Below are 19,296 nucleotides of genomic sequence, written 5' to 3' on the forward strand. Positions count from 1 at the left end.
CTCTTTCCAGGTCACAGGTGGACAGGGAAGGTCAGGGAGAAGGGAAGCCCTGCCCGCCCCAGGTCTGTCCAAGGCCCCACGTGGCTGTGACAAGCCCAGATGAGGCTTTGAAAGCTTGTCGAGGAAAATGATGGCCAGGCAGCCCTAGAGAAGCTGAGGGGGACATGCGGGGCCAGGCTGAGAGGCCAGGTGAGACCTGAGGTGGAGGTTCCGCGGTGGCTGAGACAGGGGCACCTGTCTCAGGGACCAGCCCTGCCCCTTCCCTCCTCCCCTGCAGGGGGTGGCTGGGGACAGGGGTCAGTGAGTGGGTGGGGCCAGCGATGGGTGGGGCCTGGGTCAGGGCCCTCTTGCTCCCCCTGCCCTTCCCCAGTGGCACTTCAAGGCAGGAGCTCAGCCCCAACTTATGAAGCCGAGGCAGTGCCAAGCAGTGGGAGACGGAGGCACCCACGTGTGGGTGCTGCCAGCAGGGCTGACCTTCTAGGCTGGAGTCTCTTCAGAACCTCCTTCTTCTTCGGCCTCTTCCTTTCCCTCCGCCTCTTCCTCTTCCTCTGCCTCCTCCTCTCCCTCCAGACTCGGCTGATGCTGGAGAGGGACAGCGCAGAATCACCGATGGGGGCGGGCCCCCACCCACCCCGCGCCCTGAGGCCAAAGGCAGCCAAGGGGCGGGAGGCTGAGGTGCCAGCCACGAGGGCCCGGGGCTGCTCAGAGCCAGTGGGTGTGGACAGTGGGGCCCGCGGGGGCATCCGACAGGCCCAGGTGCAAGTCCTGCTTCTGGCGTTTGCCGCCCGGGTGACCTCGGCTGCGGCCCCTGAGTCCCCAGGGTCCCCTCGCCTGCATTCCTCACAGGGCTGTAGCTGGGACTGGAAACAAGCGTGAGGACCCCACGGTGCTTTCTCAGCTCTGACCCCAGAACTGCCGGCTAAGCTCAGAGACCAAGAGTCAGAAGGGGGGGGCGGGGGAGGAGAGGCCCAGTCCCGTGATCACGCGAGGTCCCACACCTGCTTTCCTGCTCTGCTGTCATGGTCTTAAATTCTCAAGACTTTCTGAACAAGGGGCCCCTCATTTTCATGCCGTACTGGGCCACACCCCCAAATGACGCATCAGGTCTTGCGCAGGAGCGTGGACACGGACACACTCCCTTGTTCACTTCCCTTCCGTGCCGCTCATTGCACTTCCCCATCGTGGCACCTCATCTGTGAGTCCTGCACGGCAGTGACCCAGAATGACCACGTCCTTCTCTTCCTCTGTCCCTTGGCACTGAAGAGGGCCTGGAAGGTGACCAGGCACCTTTTTTATATCTCCTCAGTTTCCAAATGAAAATTAAGGAACAAGAAGTGAGGCAGCCAATCCAGTTGTTACAGCCAGGAAGTGCCTTGGAGCCAGGCCATGGGTACATGAGCTCCGCACGGCTCGCACCGTGACACCAGAGCGCCCTCCACTCCGCCATTGTCACAGCGTCCCCGCCCCGCCCCGGGCCTCAAGGCTCACTCTTGTCTGACACCTCCCTTAGCCCCATCCTCATTCAGTGCGTGTGCCAGGCGCCCACCGCAGGCGGGGGGAAGGGGAGGATTCCTACCAGCACGGAGCGCGGCTCCTGCCCTCACGGAGCCTGCGTCCAACCGGAGACTCAGGATTCCTCTGGAGGAAGGCAATGCCTCCCATTTGCCAGATGGACAAATTAAGGTTCATCTGATGACGTTATGTGCTCGAGGTCACCCAGGAGAGCAGCAAACAGGCGGAACCCGGTGCCAGGCCTCCTACCCGCCCCAGCATGGGCCCCACCAGGGCCCCTTACAGGCTTGGACTTCTTCAGGGCTTCCGCCTCCTTCTTCCTCAGCTCGGAGAAGATGACGTCGAAGAACTCCTCCTCGGCCTTGGTGACCAGCTCCTGCAGGTCCACGGCGGACTCCTCCTCCCTCAGGTCGTCGTCCTTGCCCTCCGACTTGCCTTTCTCCTTCAGCCGCATCTCTCGGTGCCTGGCCTCCAGGATCTTCTCCCGCCGGGTCTCCCGCTCGAATATCTGGGACACAGGGGGACAGAGAGGCCCGTGGGAAGAGGGTGGCCGCCAGGGCTCCCAGCACAGGGGCCAGGCTGGGTGGTCCTTGCTCTACTCACAGCAGCCCCCAAAGAGGCCTGGACTCAGGGCTACGGGCAAGGACGGAGGGCTGAATGTTGACGGGTTGGAAGGTGGCGGGGGCAGGGGGGCAAGTCACTCAGTTCTAAGGGGTTCCAAGGACACGGGCGCCAGCGTGAAGAACGCCCCCTGCATTTGTACAACACGGTGGCCCCGGGCCACCAAAGGGCCAGCTCAAAGGTGGGCCCACAGGCTCAGGCACAGCCAGCAGGCCCTCCTCGGTCTCAGCACCAGGGTTTCTGCACCGGCTGCCGCCCAGTCCTGGGGAGGTGCCTCTAGGGCTCCCTGCCAGCGTGAGGGCTAGTGACGGGTCCCGGCCCCCAGGGTCCCATCTTCGGGGCCGTCCCCTGCCACCTGTCTCCTCTCTGGGCAGTCTCCTAAGTCTTCATTTGACAAGTTTTGCCGCAAAAAAATATACAGGGTCCGGCAGGAAGAAGGCTTGCTTGGGTGTGTGGTTGGTGGGGCACAAGATGGACAGCAATTTGCATATGTCACCTAAAATGCCGTAGAGTGTGCTTGAGTGCGGCATTGCTATCTTGCAGAATGACATGCTTAGGATTTTGTAATAAACGTGTTTGTAATAAAAAAGGGTGTTATTTGGGCCGGACCCTGTATATTGCTTGAAACTAGACAGACTGAGCGAGTCAAACCACTTTGATTGACATGAAAACCTGAAGCCTGAAGAGGTAAAGTGACTTGCCCAAGGCCACTTAGCTACTTAGTGACTAAGCCAGGGAAGATTCAGACCCCCACCCCTGCCCCGCAACCGCCATTTACAGCGTTCCTTGCAGGACACCACGCTGCCTCCCCAGAACATCCACCCGCTTCCCTGGAGGCGAGAGGGAGCGGCCGTACACGTTTCCCGGCCGGCCTGCTCTGCAGTGACCAGGCGGGACACAACCGTGCGTGCATCTCGTCCCTGGCGCCCGCACTCACGGAAGAAGCTATGTTCTTCTCATTCCTCTGGAGCGTGCACAGCCCATGCGAGACCTCCAGCAGCGTGGTGGTGCCCAGCTGCGAGCCGCAAGCAATGAAACACCCATTGTCCTGCACCCGGAGGCAGAAGAGGGCCTCGTCACACACCTGTTGGAAGGGCCAGGCAGACGCATTGAGAAGGAGGGAGCAGCAAAGTGAGCCTCTGATCATCTGGCTCCTGGGAAAGGCCAGCCACCTGGCCCCCTTCAAGCAGCCTCGGCAACTCCCTGACCCCCGGGGTGAAGTTCGCACTCTGAGCCTGGCTGTCGCGGCCCTCTGACCCCCTGCCCCCAGCCTCTTCTTCCCCCCACCCCTCGTTCAGCCTCACAGTCGCCCATGCCACCTGGGCCTGAGGACCTGGATGCAAAGGGAGGCGTGTGCATGACCTTCAGGCTGAGGGCAGGGTCACACTGCTTGAACACCAGGTCCCAGATGTCCAGGGTCCCGTCCATCTTGGTGGTGAAGAACACCGCCGGCCTCACGGGGCTCCAGGCGCCATCGGTGAGGTACGCCATGTGGTACCTGCGGTGGGGGGGGGGGGCCGGTGCCGCCAGTCAGGGGCCACTGGGGCGGGGAGGCACGGGGAGGCTGCTGAGCCACGGCTCTGCTCACCCAGCCCCTCCTGGGCTGCGGGATCTCTGTGTTGGCCAGGAAGTCCCTCCTGTGTCCAGCTTCCGGCCATGCCAGCCTCGCCCACCCAGAGCTCACGTGCTGCACTTCAGAGGGCTCGGGGTTGGCCCTTCCTGCAGGCTGGCCGCTGGCCTTTCTGCGCAGCTAACCCCAGGGGAGGGGCACGTGTTGCTGGGTCTGCGTCCTGGGACTCGTCGAAAGAAGCAGAGGAAAGAGGTGCCCAGAGGAGTTCCTAATACTGGGATCAGTATTTACTCCCCACTCGGATTAATCTTTATTTTAAATGGTTTCTGCAGTGAAGCATGAAATCCTTATGTTACAGCACGCACACAAATCAGCTTGGAATGGAGTACAGACTTAAATGTATGGCCTGAAAGTGTAAAAAGGAGGGAAAAACGCTCCCTGGCATTGGTCTTGGCAGTGACTTTTTGGATATAACACCAAAAGCACAGGCAAGAAAAGCAAAGATAAACAAGTGGGAGGACATCAAACTAAAAAGCTTCTGCCCAGCAAAGGCAATAGTCAACAAAATAAAAAGACAGCCTATGAAATGGGAGAAAATATTTGTACACCATATATCTAATAAAGGGTTAATATCTAAAATATATAAGGAACTCATACAATTGAATGGGGGTGGGGGTGGGGAAAGAACAAAAACGAACCCAACTTAAAAATGGGCAAAGGATCTGAACAGACATTTCTCCAAAACAGGCATAGAAATGGCCAACAGGTACATGAAAAGGCGCTCAGCACTACTCATCATCAGGGAAATGCAAATCAGCACTGCAGCGAGATACTACGTTGCCTGTTATAACGGCTACTGTTAGAAAAGCAAAAGATTGCAAGTGCGAGCGAGGATGCAGGGAAAAGGGGACCCTCGATCACTGCTGGAGGCAATGTGAATGGGTGCGGCCACTGTGGGACGCAGTATGGAGGTTCCTCAAAAAAAGTGTCTATGAGGCATTTTGCCATAAAGATCCTGCATGCGTGACTACAGATAAAGTAAATGATCGAACAGGTAATGCAGAACGTGAGTCTGGAAGAGCCCCCCCCCCCCCGCCCTCCACCTCCAGGTACTCACTGCAAAACTGTGTGCCTGAGATCATAGAATCTTTAGTCACAACTCAGAGGTGAAAGCAACCGGGTGTCCACGGACATATAAATGGATAATCAATATGTGGTCGCCCACTGGGAGATCGGGAGCAAGTGGCTTTGCCTCCCTGAAGGTCGGTTCCCTCACACAAACGATGAGGTGACCGGACAGCAATGCCACCTACACCTAGAGTTGTCTTGAGGGTTACGGAAAGGGACTCCTGGCTGTCGCTATCGCCGACCCAGGCGGTCTGCAGCGCGCTCCCCTGTGAAGGGGCTGGATCAGGCCACTTCCTGGCATAAGCATGGGTGTTTGGAGAGGGGCATTTTCTTCATTTTATGGGTGGACATGCAGATGTTCAGGCCACTCCTGAGCAGGGCTGCCCTCTCTGTCCCCTCCACCCTCCTGCATCCCTTGCCGACCTCCCAACTGCCCCCTCACTTGGTCCACATGATGGACGACTCGCGGCTCTCCTCTGACCAGATGCGGGTGGTCCAGTCGCCGACGGTCAGGAAGTTCTTCGGGTAGAACGGATTTCTCTGGAGGGCGTAGATGGGGCCGTGGTGGCCAGAGAAGGTGCACACGATCTTCTCGGCCGGTGTCTTGGCCTTGCGGTTGCAGGAGATGACGATGCCCTGCTCGGTGCCCACCATGAACTTGGTTGGCTGTGGAGGGGCGACAGGAGTGGCAGCCTCCGCGCAACGCCAGGCCCGACTTGGCTGGCATGGCGAGCAGCCTTCCGGGGCGACCCCCGGTTTCAGCCTCCGCTCGGGCTGTGTCCCACCCACCCCTAGAGAGCTGCCCCCGCTTCCCTGCCGCATCAGGCCCCACCCTTCTTAACAACGTGCTCAAGGGCCCTGCGCTCAATGAGGCCCCCCTGACTCTTCCAGCTCTGGAGGCTCATCGCCAGCCCTCTTCACGCCGCACCACTGTGTCCACGAGGTATTTTGGCATAAAGGTCCTGAATGTCTCTTTACAGGCCGAGCAATTGATTGAATGAGTAATATAAAACGTGAGTCTGGGAGAGCCCCTCCCCCAACTCCAGCTATTCCCTGCAAAACTGGGCTACGCTGCGCGCCTGAGTTCATGGCAGCGTTATTCACGTGCTAAGAGCTGGAAGCGGCCAAGGGTCTGGCGGCAGATGAACGTGTACACCAAGTGCGGTCTGTCTGTACAACGGAACATCACTCAGCCTTAAAAAGGAAGGAAATTCTGACGCCTGCCACAGTGTGGATGAGCCAGGAGGATGTTATGCTAAGTGAAATAAGCCAGTCATACAAGGACAAATACCGTAAGAGTCCACTTAAATGAGGTACCTGGAGGAGTGACATTCATAGGGACAGGAAGTAGAAAGGGCTGGGGGAGGGGACAACATGGAGTTGTTGTTCAATATATATAGTATAGAGTTTCAGTTTTGCAAGATGAAAAAGAGCTGGAGACCCGTTGCACAACCATGTGAATGCACTCACCACTACTGAATTGCACACTTAAAAATGGTTAAGATGGTAAATTTCGTGTTAAAATGTAAAAAAATACAATTAAAAAAAAATAACATCTATAAGTTGGGTGGTCAAAGGAAAATGAGGAGACAGCGTAAGAGGTCCTGGAAAGTAAGTAATAAAGACGACTACAGGGCTCCTGCAAGCTGGCAGGGGAGACGCGCTACCCCAGAGCTGGATGGCCTGTCACGCCTCCAGCCGCGGTCCCGGGGTGCGCGGGTCCGGTGGGGTCCGGGCCTTGCAGTCGGAGCCCTGGAGGGGGTCCAGCTTCACGTTCTGCAGCACACGGCTCGACCTCACTAAGACTCGAGGCTTATCTGAGTGAATCAGGGATAATAACTTTACCTCCCAAGATGGTCACAGGTGATTCCACAAGCACATCCCATAAGGCAGTTACGAGTGTCCAGCACAGGGTGTGCACTCAGTGACAGGCACGAGGGAGGTCGGACTGGTGGCGGCACAGTCACGAGGTCTAGCGCTTGGCCCGGAAACGCCTGGCTCCAGGGCAGAGTGGTCTCTGAGCCCTCCCTCCTCGACCTCTGTGCCCGGGGTTGGCTGCCTTTCACCTCACCCTGTCAGCGTCCATCCCCCAGCCTCGGGTGAGGGTGCCCAGGGCAAGCGCGAGGCAGAGGACCTCCCCACTCAGGGGCCGAGACACGATGCCACGGGAACCAAGAGCAAACCAGTAGCAATTCCAAGGTGGGGGGGGGGTGCAGGACTGGGCTTCAGAGAGTCATAAACCAGAAGCCAGCCCAAGCCAAGGGCCATCTAAGAAAGCTGGATTCCTCCCTGCCCCCCGCCTTTGGAGGGAGTCTTCATTAGCTGTTTCTAGAAGCTCCCCTCTTCTGACACATTCACGTTACTGTCCACCTTTGGTCTTTACTGTTGCTTCTCATTACTGAGTTCTGTTATGACGCCTGTGCTACGGTTTGTCCGGTACTTCCCTCCAGGAAGTGCAGTGACCAGCCCAGGGTCCCATGCAAGGCAGAGGCAGAGCCTGGCTCCTGATGTTGGTCCCGGGGTGGTCCTCTCACACAGAATGGGGGCTTTTCTGGAATCTGGCCCTGTCTGAAAGCTTGCGTTCTGTCCAGCTCAGCCACTAGCCAAGCCAGGAACTTCTTGGGAATGACAATGGCTTCCTTCCTCAGGAAGCTCTGCTGCCCCCTGCTGGCAAGTCATTGTAAAAGCCCCTCCAGCTCCAGGAAGATGCTCCTTGGACCTGCACAGGGCGCAAGGCAAGCAGCAGCCTGGGGCTCGCCAGCACCTGATACACCAGCCACCGCCCGCTCTTGGCTCCAGCTGCCCTGGCTACAGAAGCAGGGGAAGAGAGAGGAAGGGACACTCACCAGAGTTGACTCAAACTCCAGGGAGATGGCCCCCAAGGCATTTTCCAGCTGCTCCTTTCTCGTGATGTCCATGATCACCACCTCGGTGGGCTCACTCAGCTTCCGGATATCCCACCACATGACCTGATGGTGGGGGGGGACAACTTCAAGACCTGAGGTCCTGCCGTTCTCCTGGCTCATGTCCCCCACACCTCCTCCAACTCCCTGGCGTCCGTCATTGTGGTCAACAGGGCATGCGACAGAGGTGTACAGCCCACTGGGACAAATACGCTTTGAGAATGACTTCCCTGGTCTACAGTCCCAAGCCGGTCTGGTCATCAGGGTCATGCATGAGCGTCACAAAAGCCAGGCGCTGGGGCCTCGGCCCAGACCTGCTGTGTCAAAGTCACCAGGTGTGGTCCAGCACCTGCATCTCACAGGCCCCCTGCAACAGGGCAATGTTATAAATGCGCATGCACGTTGACCCAGGAAGCCCTCTGCCAGGAACGGATATTGTCGGTGTACCTTCACATGAGTATAACAACACTCTGCTGCATTTTTTGGTAACGACAAAGTATTAACATCCACTTAAATAAATTGTCCCATACCCACTGCGGCCCTTAACAGGCCCAGGGCAGTGGTTTAGGAAATGTGAAATCATCTCCAAGATACATCAAATGAAGAACGGTCCATGTGTAAGGTGTGCAAAGAGAGGGCGAAGGAGACACGTGCGTGTGCCTCCGTTCGCAGAGACTGTCTCTGCAGGAGGACGGAGGAGCCGGGCGCCCGGGTGCCTGCCGGGAGGGCCACTGCAAGGCTCGCCGGCCCTTCTGTACCTGTTGCATTTTGTCCCGCGTGTGTGTATTACCTGTTTTTCAATTTAAAAATAAGAAGCAAAAGGAAACATCCCGTGGTGAGTCCGGCTGGGGACCTGGTAACTGTCACTGCTGCCCATCCCCCGCCCCCACGGCGCCTGGCCGGTCAGGGCCTGCCCGTCTGTACCTGCCCGTCTGTCGACGCCGAGAAGCACTCCGTGCCCGTCTTCGACTGAAGCCAGATGGTGCCGTACACGGGGTCTCGATGGCTAAACTCAATGGTGGACAGTTCCGCCACCAGGCTGCCCTTCCGGGTGTCCCAACAGGCTGGCGGGGAGGAAACGGGGGCAGGTGAACGAGGGCGCAGGCCTCCTTTCCTGGTACGGGGAGAAGGGGGCACAGGGGTGCTGCTTCTCTTGGTTTGGCAGGTATGCGGTTTTTTAGAACCGGGGCCTGGTTCACACCAGCCTGAGTTTCCTGTGGGGCCCTGAAGCCCCCACACAAGCTTTGTGCAAAGGCTCCCAGAGTGCACGTGGCATTCATTCTGCTGACCTCCTGCCAGCGTTGAGTGCCACCCTGGGCCCTGGGGAAGCTGCTCAGAATAGGACAGGCACTGTGCCTGGGAGGCAGGAAGGGGCCCTGCAAACACAGCCCATGATGCAATCTCTCCGGTGGGGGACACAAGAGGGTGGTCCAGGAGAGCTTCCTGGAGGAGGGGAGAGGGAACGAAGACAGAGGAAGAGCCGGGGATGGAGTGAGCTAGGCAGAGAGAGAGGAGCGCCTCCGCCACAGGGAGAAGCTCCCGAAAGTAAACGTGCATTTGGTGCATGTCTCCTGCTGCATAAACACATTCCCTTTATCCGCTGTGCCTTGGCTGCCTCTGATGGGAAAACATAAGTCGCAGAGGCAGCTTCGCCCTTTACTCCGACCCCTATTAGTGTTTCACCTCTTCTGCTTTACCAGAAACACCAAAGCTTATCTGCTTTCTGCCCTAATAGATTTTGTTTCCATTTTCCCACAAGTGAACAGCAAGGACCCGCCCTGTTACTCAGAGCTGTTTCTAGGAAAGCTGACATTGTGAGACAAACAACAGAAGTACTTGGCCCTTAAGCGTTGATTTACGGAATCCAAGTCTAGAGCACTCGCCCCGCACCACCCTGGCCTGGCAAGGGTTTTTTTTCAGTTGAGCTTGCTCTGCTTGGGCAAAGGAGAGCCCAAGGGTGGGTCCCGCTGTGGCGGTCCTTACAGGCGGCGGAGCCCCGGAGCCCGGGCTGGCCCGAGCAGGCACAGGGTAGCCACTGCGCGGGCACTGAATGATGAGCGAGGCAGGGCTCCTGAATAAAACATGGCAGCGTGGCTCCACTTCCGGCTCTCAGAGCCCTGGCACTGGGGACGTGGCAGGGGGGTTAGAGGAGCCCGCGTCTGTTCCCTGACCTGGCGGCTTCCCCAGGAAGGCGGCAGCAGGTCTGAGAGGGAGATCAGCGGTGTCGGCCGGTGGCCCCAGAGCGTTTCTGACAAGAACTGGCCCAGTCATAATTGGCTCCTGCCCCCCGGAAGAAGAAGGGGAGGCTAAGAGGCTCTGGAGGCAGGAGGGTGGGGAGCCCTTTCATGCCCACCGCCTCCAAGTCTGGCTTGGGGTGCAGACGGGGCGGGGTGAGCAACTGGCTGCTCCAGGGACAGCGGTGGAGAGCAGCCAGGGGCGTTCAGCGTCCACGTGGGTGGGTCTCTCCCGATCTCACTAGCAATTCAAAGGCTCGCTTTTCTGGGTGCGCGACCAGCAACGATAGTGGGGCAAGGACCTCTGAAAACCTTCTCTTTCATAAAAGTAATGAGAAAACTTACTAAAAAACAGTCACAATAGACTTTTTTAGAACTCTGGAAATTAGGCAGAGGCTTGCAGGAGTCCAAAATGCGTTGCGTCAAGAAAAACAGCTGACCCTTGGTAAGAACAGTGAGTTTTGTTGCATTTTAACTTGTCCTATGTAAGACGCCACGCTCTCCATTCCACGGGAGCTGTGAAAAAACGACACCCCGCTTTCCTGGGGAGACCGTAGCCCGGCAGCCACAGGAGGGGCGCCGTGGGGTTGGAGCTCTGTCAGGTCTCCTGTCCAAAGAACTGTCGTTCTCAGACCTGCCTGGTGGCTCCCCGTGAAGACCCCACTTGCAAGCTTGCCAGTAGTCGACTGGACTCAGAGCTTGCCCGGTGAAAAAGGTCTTTGCACCAAGGCGCTTGGCGGTTAAGAACCCAGCCCCGCTTACCGATCTGCCCGTTGTAGCAGCCTCCCAGGAGCACGTGGGAATCTTTGGGGTTGTACTCCAAGGTGATGAGAGGAGATGGCGGTTTCAGGACAATCTCGGGCTTGTTGGGGTTTTCTATAGAGCAGGGGGGAAAATCTCAGAATATCCCACCAGGCCTGGAAAGGAGAGCAAGGGGCCAAACAGCGGGGGCTGGGGGGGTGGCCTGGAAGCCTTTCCCGGGGCTGCCACCCCGGGCCCCACGGCCAGGGTCTGACCCTAGCGCTCTTCTAATGGCTTTATTTTGGGGAATCGCAGCTGTGGGTGTGTGCGCGTGTAACTGTAATTCAAGTCCATTTCCCAGGTTTGGTGCGGGAGGAGGGTTTGAGCCTAAGGTTTGCTTGTCTGTATTCTGAGGGTTTGACGGCCCACCACACAGCACGCTGAGCTGCTCAAGGGCAGAGTGCCCAGATCTCTGCCTGGCACCTACCCCTACTACTAACGGCTTACGTTCATTTTCTCAATGACAACAGTAAGGGACATGGGAGAGCGTGACACCCACCATCGCCTGCTTCCTGCCAGGCTTTGCCATTGGAGTGAGCCCCTCTGTCAACAATGGTCCGTGCTTGGGGGCGGGGCATGCTGCTCCTATTTGCCATGAATTAAGGTCAAGCACTTGGAAAGGTAGGGCGGAGGTGAGTCCTCTCCCTTCCCCCGTGGGTCCCTTCTCAGTCTCCTGATGTGGTTCTAGCTGATACTCTCTTCAGGGGCCTAGAATTGGGACCGCATGGGATATGGTCTTGAAGGCCCTGGTTACAGACCTGGCAATGAAGCGGGTTTGCTGCTTCCCTGATTTGACTGCACCTGAACCCCCAACAGGGATGGAATGAGAGGCTTCCTCCTGGTGCCCGTCCCTCCCTGGGGTCCCCCAGCCTGCCGCTCCCCTGGCCCTCTCCCTCAGGTTTCCCTGGCCACTGGGCCTTTCTGGTTCTCACCCAGGTCCCAGATGTAGGACTCGTGGCTCATGCCCTCCGGTGCCCGTTGAAAATTCAAGCAAGAATAGGCCACTGCCAACTTCCTGCTGCCATCGGGGTGCCAGGACAGGTGTGTGGCTGACCGCTTGATCTCCTGGGGGTCCCTTCGGGGGAGCAAAGGGCGGAAAGCTGTGGCGCAAGGCCCCCAAATGTCTTACTTACTCTTTTCTTTAAAATTTTCAAACCTACTTAAGCATAAACACAGAAACAAAGTTTATGAGACTTATCAGAACACCAATCTCAAGAGCCATAAATAAAAGCTAACAATAAAAATGAAAACAATGGAAAGAAAATATGAAATTCCAGTGTGCTGTTTTTATTTGCTGAACATTTTGAGCCTGAGGCTTGATTTCTCATTAATAGGAAAATAAAAGGGAGCCTGCAGAATTCAGCAACCTTGCTCCAGTATTTTGCTCTAATGAGTGGAAAACTTACATTCGCACAAGAACCTGCATGCGGATGTTTGTAGCAGCTTTATTCTTAGTTCTTAAAATTTGGAACAACCAAACTGTCCTTCAGTGAGTGGATAAATTGTGATCCATTCATGCACAGTGTTGTCACACACGTGTCTCTGTGTGATAATTCCTGCCGTCAAGCTGCTGTCCTTAGAGGTTGTTCCCAGGTCCACTCTCCTGAGAGTGGGGCACGGGGTCCTACTGCCCGCGGGGAGCTGGATCGCTGCTGCTCAGCACTTCGCGCTCGCTTTCTGCCGCGTGACTCGGTCCTCCCTGCGCACAGCTTTGCGCATTCACGTCCTCTCTCGCCAGCCTCCGTCCTCCCTTCCCACCAACCGGGCCCGCCCCCAGGGTAGGGACCACTCGGCTGCTGGGCGCTATGCTGCCCTGCCCCAGATCAACCCGGGAGCACAGAGGGCTCGATAAGGAGTCATGTTTGGAAACACCCACCCACAGAGGTGACAGGGATTGGCCAGCACGTGCCTAACTATAGCAATACCTGAAAACATTGATGGTTTTAGCTGAAGGGGCCTCTTCTGTCACTTCTACGGCATCCTCGTCATCAAAATACTCCTGGTAGATGTCGATGGCATTGTTCTGCTTGATGCAGTGCTCCATGATCTGAGGACACACCGGGCATTATCAGTGGTAAAGGGCGGTCCTTCCGCGCCCTTCCAGCTCACACATTTTCAGTGAGACAGCATCACGCCCAACAGGATGAAAATTGGTTCTCAGTGGTAAAATAATATTACTTTTTATGTACAAAGCACAGATGTACATACAGTACATGAACAGATACTTGGCATACCTGTGGCATTGAAATTTCATGGGGGGAGGCAATTAGGAAAAGCATGTCTAAAAACGTTCCTTGGGGACAACAATGAAAAAAAGGTGAAGAAACATGGCTCCAGCCAAACAGAAGTACTTGTGACTCCATATATAGCACCCATCTTCTGGTTCCTTCACCCAGAAAGCCCGTCCCATTATTCCAAATGTCCATCAGGGAAAAGCCCAAGCTCAAGTGCCACCTCTTCCAGGAAGCCTTCCCGATCCCTTCAGTAGGAAATCAACTCTCTCTCATTATGGGGCAAAATGGCAAGTCATCCCTTCTTCTACAGCATGTCTTTCTACATTCTGAAGTGATCTCTCTGTATTTGTCTTTGACCTCTGGTGGATTATCAACTCTTTGGTGCAGGGTGTATGTGAGTTTTATTTTTGTACTCTTTTACTGTGTCTGGCTCCAGAAGTTTGGTCCAAGTGTGTTGAATGAACAAATGTTCTCTACTGGTAGGTAGCTGGTGGGTGGGGTTCTTGGGGGTTCTCTTTGCCCAAAGGGCTACTTTTCAGACTCTTTCTAAAGCCTGTTCAGCCTCCATACCTCCCCACCTTCCCCTCCGGTCGGCTGTGGGGGACTGTCTGCCCGCGCCCAGCCAGAAGGTCCCTAAGGTAGCTTGTGGTCTTCCCCTGTGTGGCCACAGCAGCTGAGCACAGGGCCAGGCACATCGGGGCTTGACATGGGGTTGGGGACGCGGAGTGATAGCCGCGGCTCTGGCCGCTGGAGCCGGAGGGAGCCTCACCAAGCCCAGCTGCGTGATGGCGTTGATGTAGTTCTCGTCTTTCTCCACCTTCTTCCGGAAGCGGATCGTCTGCTCCAGCTCCAGGGGGTTCACATCCTTGGGCCAGCCGCCCTCGATGTGGTTGACACCCCGGGTCTCCATCTCAATTCGCTCTGTGTTGGCCTGAACAGAGAACCCCGGGTGAGTACACCTGCCTCTGGTGTGAGCACGCAGCCGCTTCTGCAACCCAGGATCTGGAGGCCCTGAGCGCTCAGGGATGGACCGATGAAGTGTCTTCGGCCAAAACCACAAGGTTTTCAGGGACCAGGAAGGTGGTCACTGGTCGTCAGGGGCCACAGGCAACCATGCACGTGCCACTGTGTGGGGCTAGCAGCTTTGCAGCTGATGCTCTGGCCATGGAAAACCCACTTCCGACCTTACCGGGGCCCCACCCGTCTGTTCCGTAAGATCCCAAAGGAAAAAGAAGTGAACCTCCTTCCCTGCCCCGCCACCCACGGTGTCACAGGAATGGAACATAGGAACAGCCAAGACTGGATTTGCTTTGCCCATTACTCTCCGTGGCAGGGAGGGGGGTGGAAACAGTTTTACCCCCTAAACTTACCAGTTTGCCTCCTTTCCATCTTTTCCCATTTAAAAAACTGTGGTAACATACATGTGACATGAATTTCACCGCTTTAAATATGTAAAGGGCACAATTCAGTGGTGTTAGGGACATTCACAACGCTGTGTCACCGACACCGCTCTCTGCTTCCTGAACGTCTTCGTCACCCCCAGTGGAAACCCCGTGCCCCCGCGGCAGTCCCTTCCCTCCCCTGTCCGTTTTTAAGCAGCTCCCACAAAAGGGAGACGTCTTCGCAGGGCAGAGCTGCTGACAGGAGACCCTGATGTGTGGCCTTTGTGGCCGTCATCTCTATGCCATGGCCAAATGGCCCTGGTCTCCGTGACAGCAATTAGCCCTGGGAAAGCAAGACCTGCCGTTGCCGTTCCTTTGAACTGTGAGTTATTGGAGCCATTCACCCCATTCACCACGTGTTTTGATTGAATCAAATGTGATTTTCACTCGGTTGATTTGGGACATGATAAATGGGTTATCGCCTTCAATCTAATTTTCTCTCAGCAGTTCCTGATATAATCAGGAGCTGACCATCTGGCTCAGACAGGCGGGGAACTCGCTGGGAGACTGAACAGCAACGTGACCCAGTTCCCTTATCTGGGGGTCCCTCTGACCAGAACTTTCTACGGCAACCTTCCCTTTTCACAGCTGGGCGGTTGACTGTGGGGAGAAATCTCTGCGCCCTCCTGCCCTGGCCGGCATGGCTCAGTTGGTTGGGCATTGCCTCGCAAAGCGAAGGTCGCCTGTTCAACTCTTGGTCAGGGCACACGCCTGGGTTGCAGGTTGGGTCCCCTGTCGGGGTGTGTGTGAGGGGCAACCACTCAATGTTTCTCTCTTGCATTGATGTTTCTCTCCCTCTCTTTCTCCCTCCTCTCTCTCTCTAAGAAAAAAAATAATAATAAAATAAAACAAAACTCCACCCTCTCAGAACATGTCTTTTTTCTGTACCAAATGCTTTGAGCGACGCTAGAGTCTTAAAGGGAAGGCCAGAGGCCCTGGGAGAGAGAACATCTTGACGGGCACTCGCCTGGTCCAGGGACTGCTGGGCGCTGCGTCTGCTCTCGACCTGGCCTCCGTGGGGCGCGCCTGCCCCCACGTTTCCAGCGCCCACATTGGTCCTCTCTACCTGGCTTCCAGGTGGCGGAAGTCACCCAGACCACACCTTCACTGGCCAGGCCCCAGGGCAGGGACCCACCTCATGCTCCGACATGCTGGTGGAGCACTGAACGCCTGTGTCCACGGGGTTCCGCTCCACGTACTGCTCGGCCAGCTCGGGGTTGGGCGGGATGTCGATGTTCAGCTCTGCCTGGCGGTCGGAGAAGTTGCATTGCTTCCCGAACTCGCTTCGCTTCTTCACATACACGTACACGATCTCCATGGTGGCGGCGGCTGCAGGGGCAGAGGGAGAGTGTGCAGTGGCGGGGGGTCGGGGGGCCTGCCTGGCTGCTGCTGCCCGGGGCCCACGGGCCTTGCCGGGGGTGGGGACACGGCTCCAGGTCCCCAATCTGGTTGAGGGGAGGGGTTCTAGGGGATTTGTCCAGAAGCTGAATCTTTATTTTAAGAAATCATTCACTGAGTTACGACGATGTGCTAGGCATTATCTTGCTCAGCCCTTGCCGCTGCCCTCTGAGTGGACCATAAAATCTCCATTTTACCTGGGAGGAATCCAATACTCAGAGCTGTTCAGAGATGTCGGGATCACAGAGATGGTAAGTAGAGCTGGGTAGAGCTGGGCTGCCCAACTACAAAGCTCTTGAAAAGATCCAGTTTTTACTGAGCTAATATGTCTATAGAAAGGCAGGAGGATGGTGATTATGTTGGGCTAAATTTCTTGCCTGGCACTGGATCTGATTATACAGCACAAAAATTTGAGCGCCTTGGGCCTTTCTAGAAAGTGTCCCACTCAACCACCGGATTGTCCAAAGGCTCGCCCATGGCAGAGTCCTAGGTTACCGGACTCTACCCTCTGCCACCCTCTGCAGCCCCCTGGAACCTCCTCCCTCCATGCCACTCCGCCAAGGACAGGAGGAGGGAAGGCCGGACCATTTCCGCAACAGGCAGAATAGTCAGGCCTTCGAGAAACCCTCTGATTTGTGCTATGGGTTGTAAAGGCACAGCGGGGAACTGGAAAGCAGGCCGGGCCAGGTCTGGACTTCAAGTTCTCGCCTTGACACTCACCAGCTGCTTGACCTTGGCCGGGCCACTCACTCAGTCATTCTGAGACCTGACACGCTTGGGAAGAGTGTGGAAAAAGCAAGTGCTCGGATGCAATGCAAGGAAGGGTTTTCTTTACTGGTGCTGCTTGGGAGACTTAAAAATGCAGTGGACAGTTCTCACAAAACGTTCTCCTCTCGGCCCAAAAGAGACCCAGACCCCTCTAACCCCTCTCACAGCAGCAGACTCTAGGGGGGCTGATGCTCCTCACTGGCTTAAACTGCCGGTCACCTGATGGATGGGGTCTGCCAGCTGTGGAGCTGCGCGGAGCTGTTCCTGTGCTGGCCACTCCTAACTCTCGGAACGCGGGCCTCTGGTGGCAAGTCCCTGAGGGCTCAGGTTGTGGGGCCGTGGGGCCTGCCGGGGGCGAGGGAGGGAGCCGTTGGGTGAGTGGCTGGGGACGGGGGTGGGGGCAGGAGGAAGGTTGATTCTACAAGAGTCTTGCCACGGTAGGACTCACATCGGAGGCCTTTCAACACCTGAGAGTTTGTCACCCGAAGGTTGTCACCTGTGAGCAGGTGCGGATATCTTTGAATGATAAAGGGACCTGGTAGAAAAATGCTTGGAGGACATGTTCCCTGCTTTATGTAAACCCTATAGACAAATATCTAAACTTAGGGAACAGATTAAAAAATGCAACAGAAATGTTACAGTAGTCATTTGCTTTACCAAGCAACTTTGTACTGCAGTTGGCATCTATGAATGCCTTCTGGGGCACTCTTAAATGAGTCTATTAAAAAAAATCTAATTACATAGACTTTGCTAGGAATCCACAGGTTTTATGAGTACCAACTGTATGCTTTGTATTAGTTCTAATTATAGTTTCATTACTTCACTTTTTCAGCAAACAATATTAAATTTCTTTGAATATTCTCTGAATATTCAAGACACTGTTGTACTAGCATAGGGATAGATGTATATATGTATCAATGGGACGAACCTGAGAGTTCAGAAACAAACCTTTACATTTTATGGTCAACCGATCTTCAGTAAAAGTACTAAGGCAACTCACAAGCTAGCTGAGCATGAAAATGGTGCTTGGATAACTGGACATTCACACGTAAGAGAATGACTGTGGACCCCTACCTCGCACCACATACAAAAATGAACTAAAAATGGATCACAGGCATAGATGTAAGAGCAAAAAACCATAAATCTTAGGTAGAAGAACATAGAGGAAAATCTTTGTGACCCCAATTAAGGCTTTTTTGGATCAGATTTCTTATATGTGGCATCAAAAGCACAGTTCATAAAAGAAAAAAACAATAACTTCATTAAAATTGAAAGCTTTTGCACTTCAAAGGACAACATTAAGAAAATGAAAAGGCAAGACACAGACTTGGAGGAAATATCTGAACTTCATATACCTGATGAAGACCCAGAATCTTTAAGGACCTGCGGGGCGCGCTGTGAACGCGGCCACAGGCACTCTGCGAGCCCCCTCCCCCCAAACAGTTACCACAATTCATTCTGCAGATGAACAAACCGGTGCGTGGAGACATCAAGTACCTTGCCAAAGGTAAGAGCACATAAGTGCAGACAGAGCCAGGACCCGGACCCGTCTGGCTCTGAATTGGTGATTAGCCTTGAGGACTAGATGGACCGGTGCATTTCCAGGACCTGCCGCCCACTAGGTGCTCAGCCGCTGTAAGTGCCCTTCCCTCCATTCTCACCAGCGAGCTCTCCTCTGGACGCCCACCCTCGCGCCACCCACCCCAGCGCAGGCTGTATTTCCCATCCATTCAGCTGTTAAATCCTGCAGCGGCCTCCCGCCCCCTCCCGGAGGCAGGGCGTAGCAGGACTGCTGACTGGCAGTAGGGGGTGCAGGAGGCAAGGTGTTGAGCACTTGCAGGGTCCCGCGTCTAAAAACAATGAACATAAATACTTGGGACAGTCCCTGGTACATTGCAGGTGCTCAATGCACGCTACTTATTATTAGCAATATTAAGAGCAATGGCCGTTACAAGGAACTTCGGAGGGCAGCGAGGGCCAACGGGGAGGGCCCCCTAAGAGCGCTAGTCCTGACATCCACCACCCGGCGGAGCTATCCCCGGAGGACGCCCCCAGCAGGAACTCCTCGTTCTCTCGGTGATTATTACCCTCTGAGGCTCCCGCCTTCACTCTCCGCTCTCCTCTTCAGCCGCAGACGTTCTCCCGCGCCGCCCGTATTCTGGGTCCGCTCTGCTGCCGCCGGGCTGCCGGGGGAACGCGCGAGCTGCAGGGCCTTCCCCAGCGCCGCTCCAACGGCTCCGAGCCGCGGCGTCGACCCGTTGCCTAGCAACCTGACCGGCCGGGGGACGCTGCGGCGCAGGGGTGTGGAGCACGTGACCTCGGGGCCCGGAAAGACCTAAGCGCCGCGGTTCCCTCGTCTCTCCTCTGGAGGCCTCCAGAGTTAGGAGGGAAATTAAGCGAGAGTTAGCCACACGCGGGTGACAATAAACGTTTGTAGGGGCTCTGCCAAGGCGCTTACCCAAGTCTACAAATGGGCGCTGGGCAGGATCCGGAGAAAACGCCGATTTGTAGTCAGTGCTCCGAGCCCTGAGCCCTGGTTGGTGATGCCGGGCTCTGGTATTCATTTACTTGCTTGTGACCTGGCAGGTCGTTTGACTACCCACTCTTCAGTGTCCTCATCCACGACGTGGAAGTTATAACCCCAGCCTCCTCTCTGCTGCCAAGCTGCCCTCGCAGGTCGTATAA

General features: G+C 55.9%; 1 protein-coding gene across 2 annotated transcripts; it reads right to left on the bottom strand.

The window, feature by feature from the left end:
• Positions 1 to 477: 477 nt before the first annotated feature.
• DNAI2 (dynein axonemal intermediate chain 2) lies at positions 478 to 18,837 on the bottom strand. Of its 2 annotated transcripts, XM_054592937.1 has the most exons (13): positions 18,699 to 18,837; positions 15,581 to 15,774; positions 13,773 to 13,934; positions 12,695 to 12,816; positions 11,702 to 11,844; positions 10,731 to 10,844; positions 8,659 to 8,798; positions 7,678 to 7,800; positions 5,274 to 5,497; positions 3,496 to 3,631; positions 3,071 to 3,217; positions 1,796 to 2,020; positions 478 to 582 (listed from the first exon to the last, which is right to left on the bottom strand). In XM_054592937.1, the coding sequence occupies exons 2-13, from the start codon at positions 15,761 to 15,763 to the stop codon at positions 478 to 480; spliced, it is 1,824 nt and encodes a 607-aa protein (XP_054448912.1). In that variant the 5' UTR covers positions 15,764 to 15,774; positions 18,699 to 18,837. The 2 variants fall into 2 exon arrangements, with proteins under 2 accessions (XP_054448912.1, XP_054448913.1); XM_054592938.1 differs by lacking the exon at positions 18,699 to 18,837 and having other exon boundaries at positions 478 to 564; positions 15,581 to 15,766.
• Between the last annotated feature and the right edge of the window lie 459 nt (positions 18,838 to 19,296).

The sequence above is a fragment of the Pteronotus mesoamericanus genome, unplaced genomic scaffold, assembly GCF_021234165.1.
Source record: "Pteronotus mesoamericanus isolate MK-2021 breed Mesoamerican mustached bat unplaced genomic scaffold, CSHL_Meso_final scaffold_408, whole genome shotgun sequence".
NCBI classification, from domain to species: Eukaryota; Metazoa; Chordata; class Mammalia; order Chiroptera; family Mormoopidae; genus Pteronotus; species Pteronotus mesoamericanus.

Coding starts and splice junctions, on each gene's coding strand:
- DNAI2 (XM_054592937.1), bottom strand. CDS start 15,763: ATGGAGATCGTGTACGTGTATGTGAAGAAGCGAAGCGAGTTCGGGAAG. Junction 11,845..12,694: donor AAAACCATCAATGTTTTCAG/GTATTGCTATAG, acceptor GCTCCCCCGAAG/GGACCCCCAGGAGATCAAGC. Junction 8,799..10,730: donor CTGCTACAACGGGCAGATCG/GTAAGCGGGGCT, acceptor CCTCCCCGCCAG/CCTGTTGGGACACCCGGAAG.